Below are 19,357 nucleotides of genomic sequence, written 5' to 3' on the forward strand. Positions count from 1 at the left end.
AGTTTTTAATTTATCCTTATTATCAAAAAGGAACTAAAAAGTATCTTTAAGGATAGATAACTTTTGTCATATAATTTGTTCAAGGTAAAAAACAATATTTATCATCAAGTTACCAATAGTTTATACAGTCCAATGCAACTGATGTACAAGTGTTGTACTGAATAAGTTTATATTTTTCTTTGTTACAACTATCACTGTAAATAACTGACAAAACAAGATTCACTCACTTTCTATATAAATGACATTAGATAATTCAGTAAGTATGATTAATTGCACAATTGAAAGTGTTTTGGCTAATTATTAATGTATTTTTTGAGGTTTGATGAATACATTATTTGAAATCTTTAGCCAGGAAGGTCACAAAACCATAAACTGGAACATAAATATGATAGTTTAGATAATGTATTCAAAATATTCATGGATTCAAGTATATCTATTTCATAATTCTAGGATTAAGCTAGGGAAAATTATATTTAAAATTCATTGTATGTTTTATATTAACAACAATGATTACTTGTTGGTTCTTTCATGCCCTAAGAATTTCTCTTGATAAGAAATTTAAATTGGTTTTATACGTTTTGTATTTCTTAATTGGATTATAAGGTATTCATAACTAATACTGTAATCCCAGTTTTGAGGACAAGCAAAAACAATGTTTTATTCTCTGTCGGAAGGAGGAAGATTGTTTAGTGATAATCAGTTGTTATAAGATAAGTTCTTGTATTTGTTGTTGGGGTCATATTCTAACCTTACGTTTGACCATATTTTGGCCAAAAATGTGCTGAAGATTGTTCTATCATGTATAGGCATCAGTTGCTTGAGAAGAAATACTATGTTATTGGGACTTTTCTGGGTACATGTACACAAATTTAGCCACTATCTGTGAAAGAGCAGGACGAGTAGAGGGATGAAATTGATTTATCACCCAAATTCCTCTTCTAATTATGCCAAAAGATGGTAATGTAATATTAATTTGTGGAAATTTCTTTGATTTTTAAGTATGCATAAACCATTTTACCATTTCAATAATTTTTAACACAAAGATAATTTTAAAAGGAGAACCCACACAGAGGTGGAATACTCTTTACTCTATTTTAAAAGCCTAACAAGTAAAATGAAATTCAAATTTATAAACTAGGAGAAAATATGGGTACTGAAGCCTAAAGTGTCCTATATCTAAAACAGAAATTTTGAAGAAGTGCAAAAGAAAACAATAAAACAGTATAATGGAAAAGTTTGTCAAAAATAAACCATTGGAGATTGTAATAACTACTCATGTAAATTTGATATCACAGTTCCCATAAAGGTTACTTATCAGATGAAACAGCACATGTTATACAACATGACAATTTCTACATATATACTTGTAAGTAAATAAGGATAATCAGAATCTACACTTTTAACATTTGTAACATAGTACATTATTCAGCCTTCTAATTGTTGTATTTTTGTATATGTACTATCAAGAGTTCATGATTGAGCTAAGTTTTTATATTAACATTTTCATAGTATAAAAAAAAGGTCTTAACCTAAAATACAGCATAAAATATTTTAAGTGTCTTATTGGGATCATGAGTAATATTTGATTTCATATTTGTCTTTGCTAAAACATACTTATAAGATTATGATGTGTTCAGTGTATAACACTCTTCAGATTAATTGTTCCTGTCATATTTAGATTTTGAGCTAAGTGTATTTATTGGTAATGCAGATTTACTGAGCCAGTCATTGTAAAGATAATATTCAGTTTATAAACAAATAAGCATACAGTGTTGTGAAAGTATTACGTACTGTCTCAGTTTGAAAGTATAAATAATATATGCTGTAATCCTGTAATGTGACAGTCAAGTCTCATTAAAAACTTTGGTACTGACTTTTATTTTCAGACATCACCCACCCTATACCTGAATCGACTGGCTACATTACAGAGGGTCAAATTTATATTCACTGCAAACTTCATAACTGTCAGGTTAGTGACAGCTTAAGCATATTTTAAATTAGGTTAAGTTTTGTTAAATTCAAACTTTATTCTCTATGGCCAGATTTTTTTTTTTACTCACAGTTGTTTTTAGTTTGATAGTCAACTTTTTAGTTTCAACTGTTGTAACATAGTCTTTCTCTGTATATATTTTATTTTAATTTTATCTGGTGAAAATAATTGAATGTCTGATCCAATAACAGTTACAAATTAATTTTTGTACTCCTTTAACATTGTTACAAGCCTGAACACTGTTGTAACATAGATGTAAGCCTAAGTTTACAGCCATGCCAACTTTATTACACAACAATTAACTTAGATGTACAACTTAAAGCAGTAGCAAACACTGATAAAGTCTTTCTTTTCTGAAATAACTCTCTTTTATCTTAACTAATTCTACTTATACTAACTCTGGAGGCTCCAGTGACACATTCGTGTAATTTAAAGTCTCATTCTAGATAATTCTAGACAACATGGACTTAACATCACATTAAATCATCTTGGCCTTTGAAGACGTTTAAGGTTTTTAAAGCCTTTCTCTCGTAGATGCCGCCTTATTGTTCTTGAGCTGCATTCTGCATCCATAAGGGCCTTAATCTGGCTTGATGATCGGCTGATATCTTGCTGGACAACCCTTTGAATTCTCCTGCTCAATGCTGGTGAAATTTTCTTGGGCCAACTACTTGAAATTCTCGTTCCGTATCCCTCAGGGTCTTATAAGAAATTTGCAACAGCATGTTTACTATGCCCAATCTCACCAGCGATGGCACATTGAGAGAGACCTTGCTTTTGCAGCTTGACAATTCTGCCACGTTCAAACTCTGTCAACTTTTAGCCTTTGCCATGTTTTTACCCAATGTAACACAGGAGATGTCAGTGGAAAATGTTGACAATACTAATGCTTGAACAAAAATGACTAAATTTCGTTACGTGTTTACCGATTAACGTTTTGTTTCAGTATGGTCTTAAACTATTGACCAGCTAGTATTTAGGCTAATTTCATAGGGTTCACATTTTCCCTATTAAATGCTAAAAAAGTTTTTTATTTTTATTTTCCCTTTTCTTATTGTCATCTTTCAAAGCTCCACTCAAATAAGTGGTTGAGTCTAACAATGCAAAATGCATATTTTTTCTTTATGTTCATTGGCCTTAAGATTTTGGCCAGCAGTGTATAGTACGTTATCTTCCCTCACTCAGATAACTATTTTTGGTCAATGTTGCCATCTGTATGCAAAATGTTTTTGCATGCTACAATGCTTGAGCCTCTATGTACCTTATGATCAACTGGTTCAACTATGCTTTGCATGTAAATTATCATGTAACAACCCAACACTAATAAAAGTGCAAAACACTTTCCTGATGCACGTGACTCCTTCTTTTTGACTCTACCAAACTGTTACTTCTCGTTTGACAATACTTGTGTCAAAATGTTTTTATAGTGTTCTTCAGTTGTGTTTTTTTTTCAACTTCATAATTTTTAAAAATATTATCCTGAAGTTGATTTTTTGTTTTTCAAAAGTTAACAATTTTTGGATAACTTATTTTCCAATTTTTTTTAATTCATCAAACGATTGTGTTTAATATTTTATTGTTACACAATGAATTGCAAAGTTCATATTACCACTTTGGAAGTAATAACTTCTAGGAGTGACTCATCATTGCTCTTTCCCATATGGATGTGCTTGTCCATTTTTCTGCTCATGTTTCCAATGCCTAATTCCACACTGGGCAAAGAGTATATCTAGTACAGATGTGGTGTAGTTTACACACACACACATATATATATGATCTTCTACTGTTCTTTTAGGTTGTTCTTTGGAAGCGTTTGAGGAGTGATTCTTTGTTTTTGCCTTGCACAGGTCCCTCCACCTATTCAATGTGGGATTCTAGAGGAGGTAATGTACCATATAAGAAGTTATAATTTTCTTCTACTGAAAATACATTTCTAATAGGTATACACCTCTTTTCACACTTCCAAGAGCAAACCAGTGCTCCCATTTTTTGCCAAAGCTAAAAGTAAAAAACTCAGTAGAATGGAATAGAAGGAGTCAGAAGTGTTAAGAGAGTGTCATGCTCTTATTGGTGGAGTGTTGTCCCATAATGACTTACATACAAAATGTAGTTGAACCAATTGATTGTAAGGTATATGGGAACTCAAGACTTGTGACATATGAAAACATTTTGCACATAAAGGACATCATTGAATGACTCTTGCTAGTTATGTGAGGGGAAATAAGTATCTATTTGAAATATATTTTCAGTAAGGGAAAAATATAATATCCCACAAAACTAAAAATATATAGCTTGTAATAATAATTAATATGAATGAGATGGTGCTGACACTTCACTATATGAAAATGATTTTATTAAATGCAATTTGATGGCCAATAATTTTCTAAAATATAACAGTATGTTCTGATGAAAAACATGTAGCTATATCTACTTTGCTATTTTGCTTTCATTATCTCGACTAATGAAATTAACCACAGAAGAAGGTGTGATCATGAAAGGCCATGTTGATGTCTCGAATCAGTTGGTATATGTTTGTTTTTGGTAGTTAAGATGTAATTACAATCTGAAGTTTACATAGGATATTTTCCTTTTTCTCCCTGTACCTATACACATCGCTTTATTGTGCAGTGCTAAAATGTATTTTGGTGTACAACGTCAAGGCCATAAAAATTATTTGTTTTCAGTATTTTTTTTGTTGCTCATCCTGTGAGCAGTTTTATATTTTAATTTCAGAGTATTTGGTAAAGTAGTTTGAATAGTTAGTCCTTAAAGAAATTCCTACTTCTAAGTTTTTCTATGTTTTGCTAAATTGTATGTTTATGATGAAGATCAAAGTGGATCATTAAAAAAGAAAGTCTATGCTTTCAAAACAATTAGAAACCAATTGTTGTTGTGTCTGAAAGGTTACAACACATTTTGGTTACATACTCCAATGGTATAAAGTGAAGTAGCACAAAAAATTAAATAGAAGTTTCATTTGTAGTTGTTTTGTTGCAACTACAATGCATGTAGGAATTATTCAATTGCCCAAAATATTTCACAACTGCCAAAACCTTGCAATCCTGGGATCAAGGCAAGGATTCACCCACTGAGGCTGAAAGCACTAATGTGCTAACAAGAACCATCTTTTGTAAGTCTTAAGAGCCACAATAGTAAAAAGGAATGAGCAACTTCTGTTAACAACGTAGTTCAAATATTTTTTGGTAACTGCAGGATTTATGCACTATTACTTAAGTGTTTTATGAAAACTTATACGAAACACCTATGAAATTCAAGATGGAGAAAACTGATCATTTTTACATTTCTTTAAAAAGGTGTAATTTACGATGTAGTTCATTAATAATTTAGTAGTATGTTTCTGTCAGTATGGTTAATGATAATTGCTTCACTAATTAGTATTTTTAACAGCAATATTAATTGTACAATCAATGGTACTATTGGCAGATTCAGTTAAGACATCAATATTTCAGTAATTGAATATGTTGTGTTCAGTGAATGTAAATGTACAATAAAAAGTGATCATTAAAGTATGTATACCACCAGAAGTTTTCATCATGTTCTTTATTACGTCTATAACAACAGTGCATTGGGATAGTTATGCACTTGCCAGAATGTATTGCTATTTTTTTATTCTTATCTTTTGACCACTCAGTTAAAATGTGTTATCATTTTAAAACAGCCAAAACCTTCAAAAATATTCATTTCTGCTTCTGGTCATTTTGGGAGAACTATAATACATTGTGGTTATTGTGGGTGCTCAAGACAGAAAAGTTTAGGCTCAAGAAAATATTGTACTATTTACTAATGTAATTCTGTAATACTTGAATATCTGGGTTATTTGGATAGTAATTGTTTTCTGTTTTGTTAAGTATTTATATCAATGAAAAGTGTAAAAACTTGTAATTTGAAAATAACCAAACTCAAAATAAGTTTTATTAGTAATAAATTGACATTCAGTAGTAAAATCAGTGGAAGCTGAAATTAGCAACAAAAGTTTTTTGTCTCTACTCCTATTTGGCTTAGAAATCTTAATAAATCTGTGAACTGTAACTTGTATCACTTTGCATGGGCCAGTATGCTTGTAATGCTATTGGAGAGAATGTCCAGGCTATCAAAGCTGTTGTTAGAGAAGAAGCCTTAAGCTCAGAAGATTTACTCTATCTGGAGTTTTTGGGAAAGTTTGAAAAGAACTATATTACTCAGGGTATGATAAGAAACTATACTGTGGTTCCTTGGTTCCAAGCAATAATATTTGGTCTGATTTTGTCCAAGTTAAAATATTTGAATGTTCTGTTTACATACTTTTGTTTCTGTAAATATAACATGTGAATTAAAGAAAATTATCCACATAATCAAAGGGTATTATTTTTAGATATGTCTATATACTTGTAAATTTATTCATACTAGTAAGTCAAAAATTACTAATCACTTTTGATGCAACATAGTAGAGGTGTCGAATCCTTACTAAATACAAGTCAAGGTAAAGTGAACTCGTGAATATATTTTTATTTCACTGAGTAAAACTTTAAGTTGCATCTCTGAACACAGTGGCATTAATTCCATTTGAAATAGAAATCCCTTATTCCAAATAAAAAGCCAAGTCTCCAGATTTTTATTCAGAGAACTTCATATGTTCAACTTTAAATGAAAGTTCACTCAAGTTAATGATAGTATTTTAATATGAAAATAATAAACATTCACATAAATTCATAATAATCTTTTGAATGTGAATTTCGACTTTCATTCTAATATCATGCTTCTATAACTTTATTTTTTATTGTGTAAAGAATTTTAGATTAGATGCTCTAAAACATTATAATCGTTTAAAAAATGTTAAAAAATACAATTGTTGTAAGATTAATTTGAAAACTTGGTATGAGGTGGAGAGTTACTAGAGTGAATTTTTTTATCTAAACGATCATGATAGTTTTTATTTTTCATTTATTTAGTTCTTTTTGTAGCAGAATTCTTAACATTTTGAGGCATTTGGATTTTCTAATTAAATTTCCTGTACTTCACGTATTTGTAAGACAGTTTAACTTAAAGAAAAGTTTTTGGTATCTCACTTAGATACATTTTTACAATTATATTCAGAATTTTATTCTACTCAGAATTTTTTGTTTGTATGATGTGTTCTTCTAGTCTTAAAGATTATCTTTGACTGTATAATTTTTCTGTTTCCATGAAATTATGAGAATAGGTCAGTTATGACTCCCTTGATATAGGTTGGTAGCTTTTGCAGATCATCCCAAAAAGAGATGTTAAAGAGAATTCCACAAAAAAAACACATCAAAAAAATTTCTGAATTTTATCCAAGAGATAGTTGCCACACTAGAGCAAGTGCAAGCAAAAATTAAGCAGGTACTTCTAGAAAGTTTGTGATATTTCTTTGAAGTTATTTAAAAAAACTAGTTTTATATTTATATAGAATCACACAAGATGGTGAAATTATAAAATTATATTTTTTCATAATATATTACAATTTTTTTAATTAGTTACTTATATAATGTTAAGATTCAAATTACAGTAGTCATACTACAGAGGTTTCAGCAGTATCATGCTCATTTAGTTCTGCTTGGTTATTAAAACAAAAAAAAGGATGAAAGTCTTATAAGAGAGAGGATGGTTAATGGCCTAATTTTCTTTCATATAGCCATTTCAAATATTTTGGTATTTTCAAATACTAATTGCATTTGTTTACTGTTTAGTGATTAAAACATAACCACTATATTCAACCATTAATTAAAAAAAAACTGAGCCAGGAATTTTTTTCAGTTTATATTTTTGATATTAACTGACAGATAACTTTTTTTTTTTTCAAATATCATATTGAACAGAGGTGAAAATCACATTTATACTGATCTCTTGAATAATTCTTGGCCCTAAGAGAAAATAGCAATACTCTTAACATCCAGTGTATAGTCAGAGACATATTTGGTGTATTGATTCCTAAACAAAAATGTTCAATACTATCTTTTGAGTTCTGAATAGAAATTTAAACTCCTTGCCACATCTGGAACTTGAACTGTCCACTAGCATAGCCAAGTTCACACTAGTTTCGACACTGTGAGGTAGCAAAACTAATGCTCCACACAAAACATGCCACTAGTCACATACATTATCAATATAAATCTGGTTCCTCAACTCTATAAAACTGTTTTGTCTGCAATTTTTACAAGTTCTGTTGATAGTGTGGCCAAGAAAGTACTGTAATATGTCTACTCTTTATTACAATGGTTTCTGCTAAAAGTTGCAGACAAATGCTTATCTAATTTTGGTTGTAGGAACTAGTCTGATGTGTGAAAGATGAGGTAACAGTAGTTGTAACAGAACAGTATGACTGGCATAGCAAAGGAGGAACAGACCAGTTAATGATTTTGTCTTTGTTTTAAACAAATCAGGATCTAATATTCAACTGGTTTGTACAAGCGGGACAAACTTCATAATTTATTTTGGAAAATGCTATTGAGAGATGAGTTCTTGATGTAAATGGTTTTTTCTTTGTCAGGTTTACATGTGGAGTATATACTGGAATACACTTCAGTTGCCCACCCAGTCTCTCAAATGTGACCCCACAGTCACAGACAGGGTATTAAAATGTGAAATATCTTGTATAAATATAAGGTGCAGATAAGACAAGGATTTTTTAATTGTTACAATGTTGAAATTGAATATGTCTTCATAACAACAAGTGGCTTTTCATAAAAAAGATAACTGGCTTCTAGTAATATAGAAAGAGCTTCAAATATGTTTTCCAATAGCAAAGAAAACATTTCTAACCATGATTATGTTGTAAAACCAAAATGTGGTAAGAGATTTTTTCTGTTACACTACTTCATAGTACCATATACTCCAGTCAAATATGTGCCGATGTAAAATCAAAATTCCCACACATCTTTCTGAGTATAAATTCAAAACTATCAAGCTTACATATTTCAACATTTTGGTAATAAATTTTGTAGTACTAATTTTAACTTGTGAAATGTTGGAAGCCTATGTTATTAAATAGACAGAATTTTATATGGTATCACATTATTATGACTTTTGTACCATCATGGGTAAAACCCACTGTTGATGTATAACTAATGTATCTGTAAAAATGTTAGTACCAATGGCTGTAAGAAAAATACATTATTAGTAACATGTTGCATGTTTTAGATCATGTTCTGCTTAAATTTAATCAACATATACAGATTAGTTTCATCAGGTTTATTACATCAAGCTCATGATTGACTTTATGTAGCTCATGTACATATATATTCAGTGTACCTTGGAAATGGGTGTATTCTTATTTTTGGTTAAAGTATATACGAGTACAATAGCCTATTCTTAAACTTTTATACAGAGTTAAACAATTACTTTCTAAGCAGAAATATTTTGGTCCAATTATATTAAGTGTTTCATATTTACTTTGTGTGTGAAATTTCAAAGTTTTATATATATAGTTACGCAAAACAAACTTTTGTGTACAAAATGTTAAAGAATTGTGGATGTTTTCATGCTTAAACATAGAAGGATGTGTCACACAGCTTTTGATTAGATATTGAATGAAACTACTTTTACATGAAAAACTGAAAAAATTGAGTTTTGAAGCTCTTGTGATAGCTGTATGATTCAAAGGCTCACTGAAAAAAACAACTATTACCACAATTTGTTTTTATAATACCTTAAAATATTTATGGGGTGGGATAGTTTTTTCCTAAAAATAAATATTTTTATTTATTTATGGTATTGAACAAAGTATGAAAATACAGCTTACTTATGAGCCCATAAATGCTCAGGAACTTGTCTGAGTTAAAATAAAGTTAATTAAACAGTGATGTAGAGAAAATGTTTTACAGAGAAATTTGCTTTGGCTTGACGATTAATATAACTTCTTGAATAGCATAATGAAAATTTAAACATGAAGTCCATTAAAAAAGAAAACAAATGGTTAGACTTGATATTCATGTAGTGACCATCTACAACTACAGTTTGGAGCTTGATGGTACGTTCCTCCTTGTCCTTGAGTACAGTATTATTACCTCTGCTAGTAAATTATGTTCTCTTTTACATGTACGAAGGCAAACGTTTTATGTTAAAGTGATATCACATTAATGTTTAAATTTCATGGCATTATAGATTATTTACTTGATTATAAATCATTTTCTTCTTCTTCTGGTAGGCTATTGCTATATCTAGAGAAGGCAATTTACTGTGTTAAATCAATGTTTATTTCTATACCTGGGGATATCTTTAGGTTCTGTTAATGGCATTTTACCACACATGGACATTTAAATGTGTAAGTAATGTTAGATGGCTTCTTATCTTGATAATTGCTGTGTGAATTTAGTTTTGTTAAATGAATTTTCCTGGCATGCAAATTTGTGTGTTGATATGAAGTTTTAATCATTGAGTCTATATTGTCTGATATGATCTCTTATGACATTAGAGCATTAATGTTAGTTTATATTTTGTGCTTATTTGTAGTTATATTTATGTTGTATTGAAACAATCCTTTATTAAATTTCTAAGTTACTCTTTACGAGTTATATTATGTTGTTTATACTGATGAAAGGAAGAAAGATGATTATCTTTTCTAAATAATTTAAAGTTATTTTTTCTAAATTCCTTACAAATTCCAAAGCACAACTGAGTCAGTAAATACTTACAGTAAAGTTGTAACTATTAAAAGTTAAGTTTGATTGTTAAGTAGTTACTGATTTATCTTCTGCAGATTATAATTATATTTTGGCTGATATTCTTTTCAGGGAAGGATTGTGTGGTATCCAGGATTTTTACCTAATGCATTTTAAATGAGAACTCTTACCTGTTTCAGTCAAATATGAGAAGCACATGTGATTTCACTGTTTATTTACATTTATTCTTGCTTTTTCATATTACCTATTTGCAGTGCTTAAACAGTTTCTTTTTTACACATCCAACTCTGTTTACATGAAAAAAACAGCCTAATAAACCTGATTTATATTTAATCAACTCTGTAAGCTATTCTAACATGTCATAAATGTGAAATTAATAAATCCTTCTTTTTATTTCTTGGGTGTTGGTTCTGCTTTCTTCTTTCGACCAGTCACCATATACAGAGTTAGTAGAGCAATTCCAGCATAAGTAGCCTTGGCAACCTGTTAATACGTTAAATTATTTTTCAAACAGCCGTTGTACTCATGTTCTTCAAATAAATATACTATCTATATATTGTAACATCATCATTAACTGTAGTTCTATCTTCATATTTTTGTCAGAGCTGCTATACCTAAATTTGAGCAATTGACCAGAGGTAAGGCAGCCATCAGTAACACTTTACTACTACTCCTAAAAGACTAATTGTCACTCTTAAAATGCACTCATAATATAAAGTACAGGAAATAGTTTGTGGTACAGTACAGATTTGAACCTGGCTAACCAGTTCCAAAACATAGAGCTCTACCACATGTCCAATTGATGCTCCCTCATCATTAATACATACTGTATATGTAAAAGAAATGGCTGGTATGGATAGAGGAACCACTATTTGTTTTACATATATAATTCTCTCTACAAGTGGGTTTTCTCATAATCATGGATTATTAATACATACTATGTGATCTCACACGGAAATATTATCAATACATTATTTGATGCCAGATTTGCAGATGGTTGAACTTAGATTTTATATTACCACTGGTTGTAATAAACTGCCTAGTGCTAGTTTTGTGAAACATTACTGTTTACCAGGTGACCTTTTTGTCCCCATTTTCTGAGTATATAGTATTTTGCAGTTTTTTTACAAATACTGTCACTGTAGTCTTAAGAAAAGACCATTTAATGATTCAAATAACATAAAAGGTAAATGTTTACATTTTAGTGAATTAACATATTAAATATATTGAAGTGGAAATAACTTACATTTGCTCGCCCTTTCATTGTCTGTGAATTAAAATACTTTGACAGACCTTTAAACTGGGATTTGTCGACATGAGCATCTCCAGCCATAACTACTTGACTATATCAATAAATAGATACAGATCATTATATACTAAAAGAAATGACACAGATACTGTTTTATAAAAACTATACTAACATCATAAAATAAAACAAAAGGTAATGCATCATCATAGATTAATAAATTTTAGACTCTCACTTTACTTTGTCTTATTTGTTTTATTAGGTGTTGTAAGCTGTAATACTTGTTGGAATAATTTAACTTTGATATTTTCTTTCAAAGTTTTTCAGCAGAAAGAATGTTTTTTTTTGTATTTTTGATTTTGACAGTTTGTTTGGGAGGAATGTTTTGTGTGTAATATCAATGATAATGTCGAGCTCATTAACAGGAAACAAAAAAAAAACACTTAAGAATAAGAAAACAAACACAAATTTTAGACTTAATGATCTTAACCCTCAAGTTTTAAAAGAAGTTATGCACTACATTTCTGAGGCACTTGTTTTCATTTTTGATTGTATATCAGGCAGATGCGAGAAGATTGGAGGATGACTAACATTACACCAATTTTCAAATGAGAAGATAAGAATTGTCCAGAAAATTTTAGGCCAAATTAGTCTTACTTTTAGAATTGGAAAAGCACGAGATGGTCTGCTCAAACATTTATTTGTAGGATCATTTACTGAAGTTCAAAATTTTGTCTGTCAACCAATATACCTTCAGAAGGAGAATATCTTTTCTTACTAACCCATACACCTTTTTCTGATCATGTTACTTCTTATATGAATGAGAGTACAGGAGTGAATTTCATATACTCAGATTTCTTTTCATAAAGTTTTTGATTATGTACCCCCCTCTGAAAGATTAATGATATACATCATCTCAGTTGGACAAAGGGTCAGGTTAGACTGATAGACTAAAGTTATTATTAATGGAGGCCAGTCTAATGGAATCAATGTTAAAAGCAGTGTGCTTCAGGGATCATTGCTATTCCTCATTTACATTAATGAAAACAATACAGGCATAGTTTAAAGGTATGTATAAACTTTCTGATTGTATAAAATATTTAGGTCAAGTGGGATGTAGGCAGATGATATGATTTTACAAACTCAATTTCTTAAATGAATAAACACATTGCAGATGGCAGTTATGATAAGTAAAAGGTTATACATGTTGATTATTATTAATTACACAAGTACTTTAGATTATTAATTATGTGTATGAAGAAAAGGATTTAAGGTAATAGCTGAAACAACTGTTAAACCTTTCATTCAGTGATATTTTTAAATCTAGTAAAGCTAATAGAATTTTGGATGGCATGATGAATATTAATTGCAATGCATAAGAGGCAGTTGTTTTACATATCAGTTAATAGTCAAGCCTCATTTATAGAACTGTATGCAGTTTAATGCCTTCATCTTAGAAAGAACATTGTGCTGGAGAAAATTCACAGGAAGTGCATTATTTTTCTGGGTGCAGATTGGATGTCAGATGGTTAAAGACAGTTCTTGGTTATGTTCTGTTTAACTTTTTTCTCCTGAAAAGAGAAGGATCTGGAATGCCATAATTAAAGTATTCAAACGTAATAAGGAATCAATAAAATTAGTACATCAAACATTTTGGTGTTGAATTCTGGAAGCAGTAGAACAAGAGCTCACAAATGTAAGGTCTGGAGAGGTCAAATGCATCTTGGGCAAGGTAGTATTATTTGCCAATTGGGATGGTAAACCTGTACAACAAACTGTGATCTAAAATGGTGAAGGCCATACTTTCACTGAAGTTTATGAAAAGGGTTGATGAATATTTAATGACTGCCATTAATTTAGCAATTATTTTTTGTTAAGGGAAATTGGGAGTAAAAATATTATTCATGTTCCATAATTCATAACTTTTCTGATCAAGTGTTAACCTTAAAAGAAAGATACATTTATTTCATTTAGAATAAAAGTGTTATACCTTAAGTTATATTATTACATAAGTGAGAAGGTGATAAAAATTGTTCCCTTCCTGTAAACATAATTGCATTAAGATACCACATGGTTCATAACATCAAAAGCAAATAAAAACAACATAATACCTAACCATAACACATTTTACAATTATCCTACTCAGATAAAGAAATGATAAATAAATTACTTAAATTTATCAATATTACAGTACTGAATCTGCTAACTGTAAAGAAGATAATTGTGCTTTATGAAATAATTTAGATCCTTTGGTGAGTTGGATAAATAACTGGCAGATGGCTTTAGTAATAATAAATGCAAAATAATGAATATAGGTTACCATAATTTAGATGGGAATAATCTCAACAGTATTATGTTAGAAAAGGATCTTGGTTATTAGAGATAAGGAAAAATAAATTTCTGAGTTGTCTTTACAAAAATAGTGAATACAAGCCTAAAGAGGTGATTTCATTATATAGATCACTGGATAAGCCTAATTTAGAGTATTATGTGTTTGGTGTTAGGATCCTTATCTTAAGAAGGTCATTAAAGTATTGAAAAGAGTTCAAAGAAGGGTTACTAAATTGGTACCTTGGATGGGAAGGTAACAACCACAAGTTCAGTTTTCTGACATTTTTTTCTTTTGAACAAAAACAATTGTAGAGGATCTAATAAGGTGTTAGAGATTGTTAAGGGAATTGAAAGTACTGATGCATAAAACTTTTTTGTATTTGATGTTGAGAGTGATAGAAAAATCGAGCACAAATATAAATTTTGGCAATGTGAGAGTCACCTTCAACTTAGTTTTACTTTTCTAATGGGATAGTTGGCCTTTGGATGTGGTGAATACAATAAGTTTAAGACAAGACTCGAGGCTGGATTCAAGTTTTATTCTTTTTGAATTTAGATAAGATTAAATAAGAATTAATGGGCAAAAGAAGTTGCAATAACATATTTCTATCCAAACTAGCCATTAAATAGTACTAAATGCAGCACATTAAATGCCATTTGATCACTTCAACTTCTTTTACAATAATCAGAGAAAAAAATTTTAAAACGTATTAGCTTTTCTGTAACATCAAAATGTTTTACCAGTATAAATCTATCCAACATAAAGCATTTAAGTAGTGCTTCTAAATGCCATACATCATGTCTCAATTACTCCAATTATTACCTACAATAATCGTAATTATCTCCAAAGCATTATAATTTTTTGTAATATTAAACTCTCCAGACCAGCATATATTTGCTTGATAAGGTCAGTTCCTGACACTGAATGACACATTATTCAAGTACTCCAATTCTCTTCTACAATAATCAGAGAATCAACTCTAACATTGTTTTAATTTTTCCTGTAACATCACAACCAATCAACCAAAACCCTACAATCTAGCACAGATGAGGCAGTTAATTAACATCAGAGCTGAATAATTAGAGGAATTTGATAACCAATTAATCATAATCCTCATTAATCAACAACATTCAAATAACTGATCATTCTTACCCAGGGATGTCTAGAGGTAGGTTGGGTCTGGGGGACAGTTATGTCCCCAGGCCCCTTTTTGAAGTCTTCATAAATTCATGGCACATTCATGGGCATATGAAATTTTTTTCTGGTGGGTAAAAGCCAAGTGTGTTGAAAATTTATATTTTTTGAGACAAAGCATTTTTCCACAGCACTGCAATATTTCCTTAAGTATATTATGAAAATAAGAATGCATTATTCTTTATCCCACATTTTTGTGAGCATAAGGAGTGTAGCCCCCCTTCTCATCAGGCCTGTTCTTACCAGATGGCTAAAAATAAAAGCTTAACAGCAAAAATCAAGCTTTGATAATAGCAGTGAACAGAGCACAGATAGTTCATTGTATCCTTTGTGTTTAATAAACATAACAGCAATATTCTTATTACTCGGATAGACAGAATAATCAAAAATATTAATAATCAGAAATCTTAATTTTAATTCTTTGGTTACTTCCTTAAGTCATGGTGCAAATGTTAAGCTAAATAAGCTTAAATTTATCAAAAATAATAATTAAAATTCACAATAGCAATATTTAGGTCACTGGATTGTTGGAATAATTGGACTCAGTACTTCTGACTAGTTTATTATTTTCATGATACTAATTACAATTTAATTACTGTATAGTTAAACAAGAACTTTACTTATCTGAAACACCAGGCTATTTTTTTTTAAATAACCAATTTAAACATAATTTTGATTAATCAATTATCTTAGAAGACAATAATGTAATTAATGCCCATTAGTGATTAACATTCTAGTTCTAACTTTAAATGACACTTCATTGTCACCAAATTACTCGTCCCTACATTAATTAGAAAAAAAATTATTTCCAAATCTATTGTAGTTCTTCTTTAATAATAATAATAAATTATCTGGGCCATCATATACATTTGCTTGGATAAGGCTGCTAACTAACAGTTGTACACAAAATATGGAAGAATACAGAACATAATTTTAAAGATACAATTTGAATATAACCCAATAACAAGTTATTGGAAATTACATTTTTTTTATAACATTGGTGTAAAACAACCAATACAATTATATTAATGATAATATATATATATATATATATATATATATATATATGTATTAATACACTTTTATATCATTACAGAAGAACCTGGTTAATGTTATCTCAGATCAGACACAGTCTTCACACAGTTCATTTGTAGAGATATTTGATACTTGTCCACTAACATAATTTTCAACAAAATTTTTCAAGTCATTGTTCCAGGTTCATTTATATAATTAAATTCAAGGCAGTAATAATACTGGGCATTTTCTAATTTCTTTAATTTACTTTTACATTTAACACCCATGAAACATCTAGATCACACCAATTTAAAATTCTCTTTAATTAAATTTAACTGTAAAATCACTGCTATTCAATTGTGTTGCTGAAAACACAAAATTTAGTTTCTTAGTTGAGTTTCAGTATTTATTTAAGATGTTTTGCTGGGTGTTTGATATAATTCAGGGACAATACACATCTCTGATAATTTAATGCATAAAACTGTAATCAATGTTTCAAGCAATCAAATGTAAAAAGGAGCTGTGAATACAATGCTTACACCTTAATATATTAATTCTGAGAAATACCTTTAAAAGCCATTTCCTGGATAAAATCTAACTAATTTTATTAAGTCATTTTAATTTTAGTTTATTAATATTTTTTTAAATATCAAAAGTCAGAACATTGTTGTGGAACAAATCACATGCTTTAAGGCCAGTATCAGTTGTTTGAGGAAAACAATTTACAAGTGAATTCAGTCTAGCCCTACTTTCAAGTTTTTATTATCCTATTCAATGTGAAAGCTCTCTAATAAAACAGTAAATTATAGAAGATTAAGTAATTATCTAAAAGTTATATTTCTCACAGTAATAAACTCATTTTTGTATGCATTATGATTATGATTCTTTTTTTTTAATCTGAAGTAAAAGCAGAAAAACAATTTTCATCTAAGAACAATTCCTTTTAATTTTTAAATTTTTGTCCAGGCAAAAGTATGCTTGTCTGCAGAAGATTATTTTTATGGTTATTTTTTAGTTACAGAGTAGTTCTGTTTGATCAATATAGAAGAAATGTCGCATGTAAGCAAGAATATGCTTGTCTGGCAAGGTTTGTCTATTTGTGGAAAAATGAAAATGGATTTAGAAATTATTTTTCATTACAGTAATTTACCAAGATAATTGTAGTAGATGAATGATATCTACCACAAGTCATTTGTTAATTAAAATAACACTGAATGCAAAATGTGCATAATTTAATCAATCCATTTCTTCCTCTCAGTAAAAAGAAAGTTATTTCCAAACCTGTTTTAGTTTTTCCTGTAACATACAAACGATAACTTAAAATTATTTACAAATATATGATAGTTTTTCTGTAAATGTTAACAGTTGGGTAAGCACGTATTTACACAGGTATGATAGGCGGTAAATTCTAACAACTAAAAATATCCCCATCTGATTTTTACTAATTTTAGTTTACCCATTCTTATATGGGACAGACTTTGTTCCTACCCTTAGGTCCAATGTTATCCCTTAAATGTCTTTTGTTGTTGAGAGATTAAGAGTTGGGACTCAAAGTAATTTATATACACATATCAAATAACTGAAACATCTCAACTTAAGAACAAAAGTTATTTCGCCTTTCTGTTTCAAGTTCCATACAACCGTAATTTCACCTTGAAATTAACTTCAATGTAATCTTATACCATGTACATTACAATTAAAATAACAAAATTTACTTCCTAAGCCTACATAATATTACTGTTCTGCAATCTTAAAATTATTCTTGTTTTTTAGAATGACAAAATAAATTACAACCTTATTTACTTAAAATTGAAGATCCGTTCAGATATCGAATTAGATTATGTACTGCTTCCCAAGCACCTTCATAAGTTTTTTACTGCCAGTAGGTGGCTATTAGATTGCAAAACATGGCACTCCAAAAGTATTTTTCTTAAGTGGTAAATCATACTAACAGTACTTTGGGGTTACTTATGATATTTAAATTTCATGATTCAATATTTTCATAAGTTAAACTCACGGCTTTTTTTGTTATTAAGTATAATATTTTCTAGACGATCATAACGATTTATATTTTTCAACAAATTATTAATTTTTTTTAAACTGACTGCAGATATATTATATTTATCACTTTCTTCTTTACAAGTCATTACACATTAAAAAAAGAAAAACAATGTAACAAACTAATCACAAATACTGTCATAAAAACAGGCACTACTTATTTTACACCAAATAGGCTTTCTTACTTGCACTGGACAACAATAAATTTGTCACTGAAGAAAACTTAAATGATTCGTAGTAGTTTGCTGGTGCTGATTTCAAAAATGTAGTCAGAATTCATCAGTGATCTCTAGATTTTGGCAATTGTAATATTTTAATATTTTATCAACACTTTGTGAAATATCATGGAATCAACTCAGCACAATATATTTTATTACGTGAAATTAAGTTTACTTGTACAGTCTAATGGGCGAAAGACATGCAGTTTTTATAACTTCAAACATAGACTGTATTGTATAAGTGTAAACTTACAAATACATTGTTCATATATGCTATTTGTTCTTGATATAATCGGAGCGAATTACACCACTTTTGCTTTATTGTAACACTCACATTTCCGCCAGGGAATCATGAAACCCTCATACACTTAATTTGTTCGAACATTCAAGAAGTTCCTCAACAGAAAAGGGGCGGAGTCAAGATGTCTCTTATTCACTCAGTTGGTCACTTCACCACTAATCTTTTTCTTCATATCATACCCGCGATGTAATGAAATTCTTTGAAACTTTAATTTTAAACTTCTAGGAACAATAATTTCAATTTACCAAAGTCGCCACCAGTATTGTTTCTCACTACAGCACGCAGTATACCATGTATTCTTGTTCAAATGTTGATAAACTATTGGAAGAATTTCATACTACACATTACTCTCAAGAATGGAAAAT

The 19,357-nt window shown here is 29.7% G+C and overlaps 1 protein-coding gene and 1 long non-coding RNA gene across 5 annotated transcripts; one reads left to right on the top strand and one right to left on the bottom strand.

The window, feature by feature from the left end:
- The first annotated feature begins 808 nt into the window (after positions 1-808).
- Positions 809-11,088, top strand: LOC143240223 (uncharacterized). Of its 2 annotated transcripts, none has more exons than XR_013021641.1 (4): positions 809-957; positions 1,887-1,969; positions 3,786-3,873; positions 10,741-11,088. It is a non-coding gene; the product is annotated as an uncharacterized LOC143240223 (long non-coding RNA). The 2 variants fall into 2 exon arrangements; XR_013021640.1 differs by lacking the exon at positions 3,786-3,873 and adding an exon at positions 7,216-7,351.
- LOC143240224 (ATP synthase F(0) complex subunit k, mitochondrial-like) lies at positions 10,832-18,365 on the bottom strand. 3 transcript variants are annotated; one of them, XM_076482345.1, is made up of 4 exons: positions 18,210-18,260; positions 15,360-15,468; positions 11,876-11,972; positions 10,832-11,112 (listed from the first exon to the last, which is right to left on the bottom strand). In XM_076482345.1, exons 3-4 carry the CDS (start codon positions 11,960-11,962, stop codon positions 11,020-11,022), a joined length of 180 nt encoding a protein of 59 aa, XP_076338460.1. In that variant the 5' UTR covers positions 11,963-11,972; positions 15,360-15,468; positions 18,210-18,260; the 3' UTR covers positions 10,832-11,019. The 3 variants fall into 3 exon arrangements, with proteins under 3 accessions (XP_076338460.1, XP_076338457.1, XP_076338459.1); XM_076482342.1 differs by lacking the exon at positions 15,360-15,468 and having other exon boundaries at positions 18,210-18,365; XM_076482344.1 differs by lacking the exon at positions 15,360-15,468 and having other exon boundaries at positions 18,219-18,357.
- Between the last annotated feature and the right edge of the window lie 992 nt (positions 18,366-19,357).

This window comes from Tachypleus tridentatus, chromosome 13 (assembly GCF_004210375.1).
Source record: "Tachypleus tridentatus isolate NWPU-2018 chromosome 13, ASM421037v1, whole genome shotgun sequence".
NCBI lineage: Eukaryota > Metazoa > Arthropoda > Merostomata > Xiphosura > Limulidae > Tachypleus > Tachypleus tridentatus.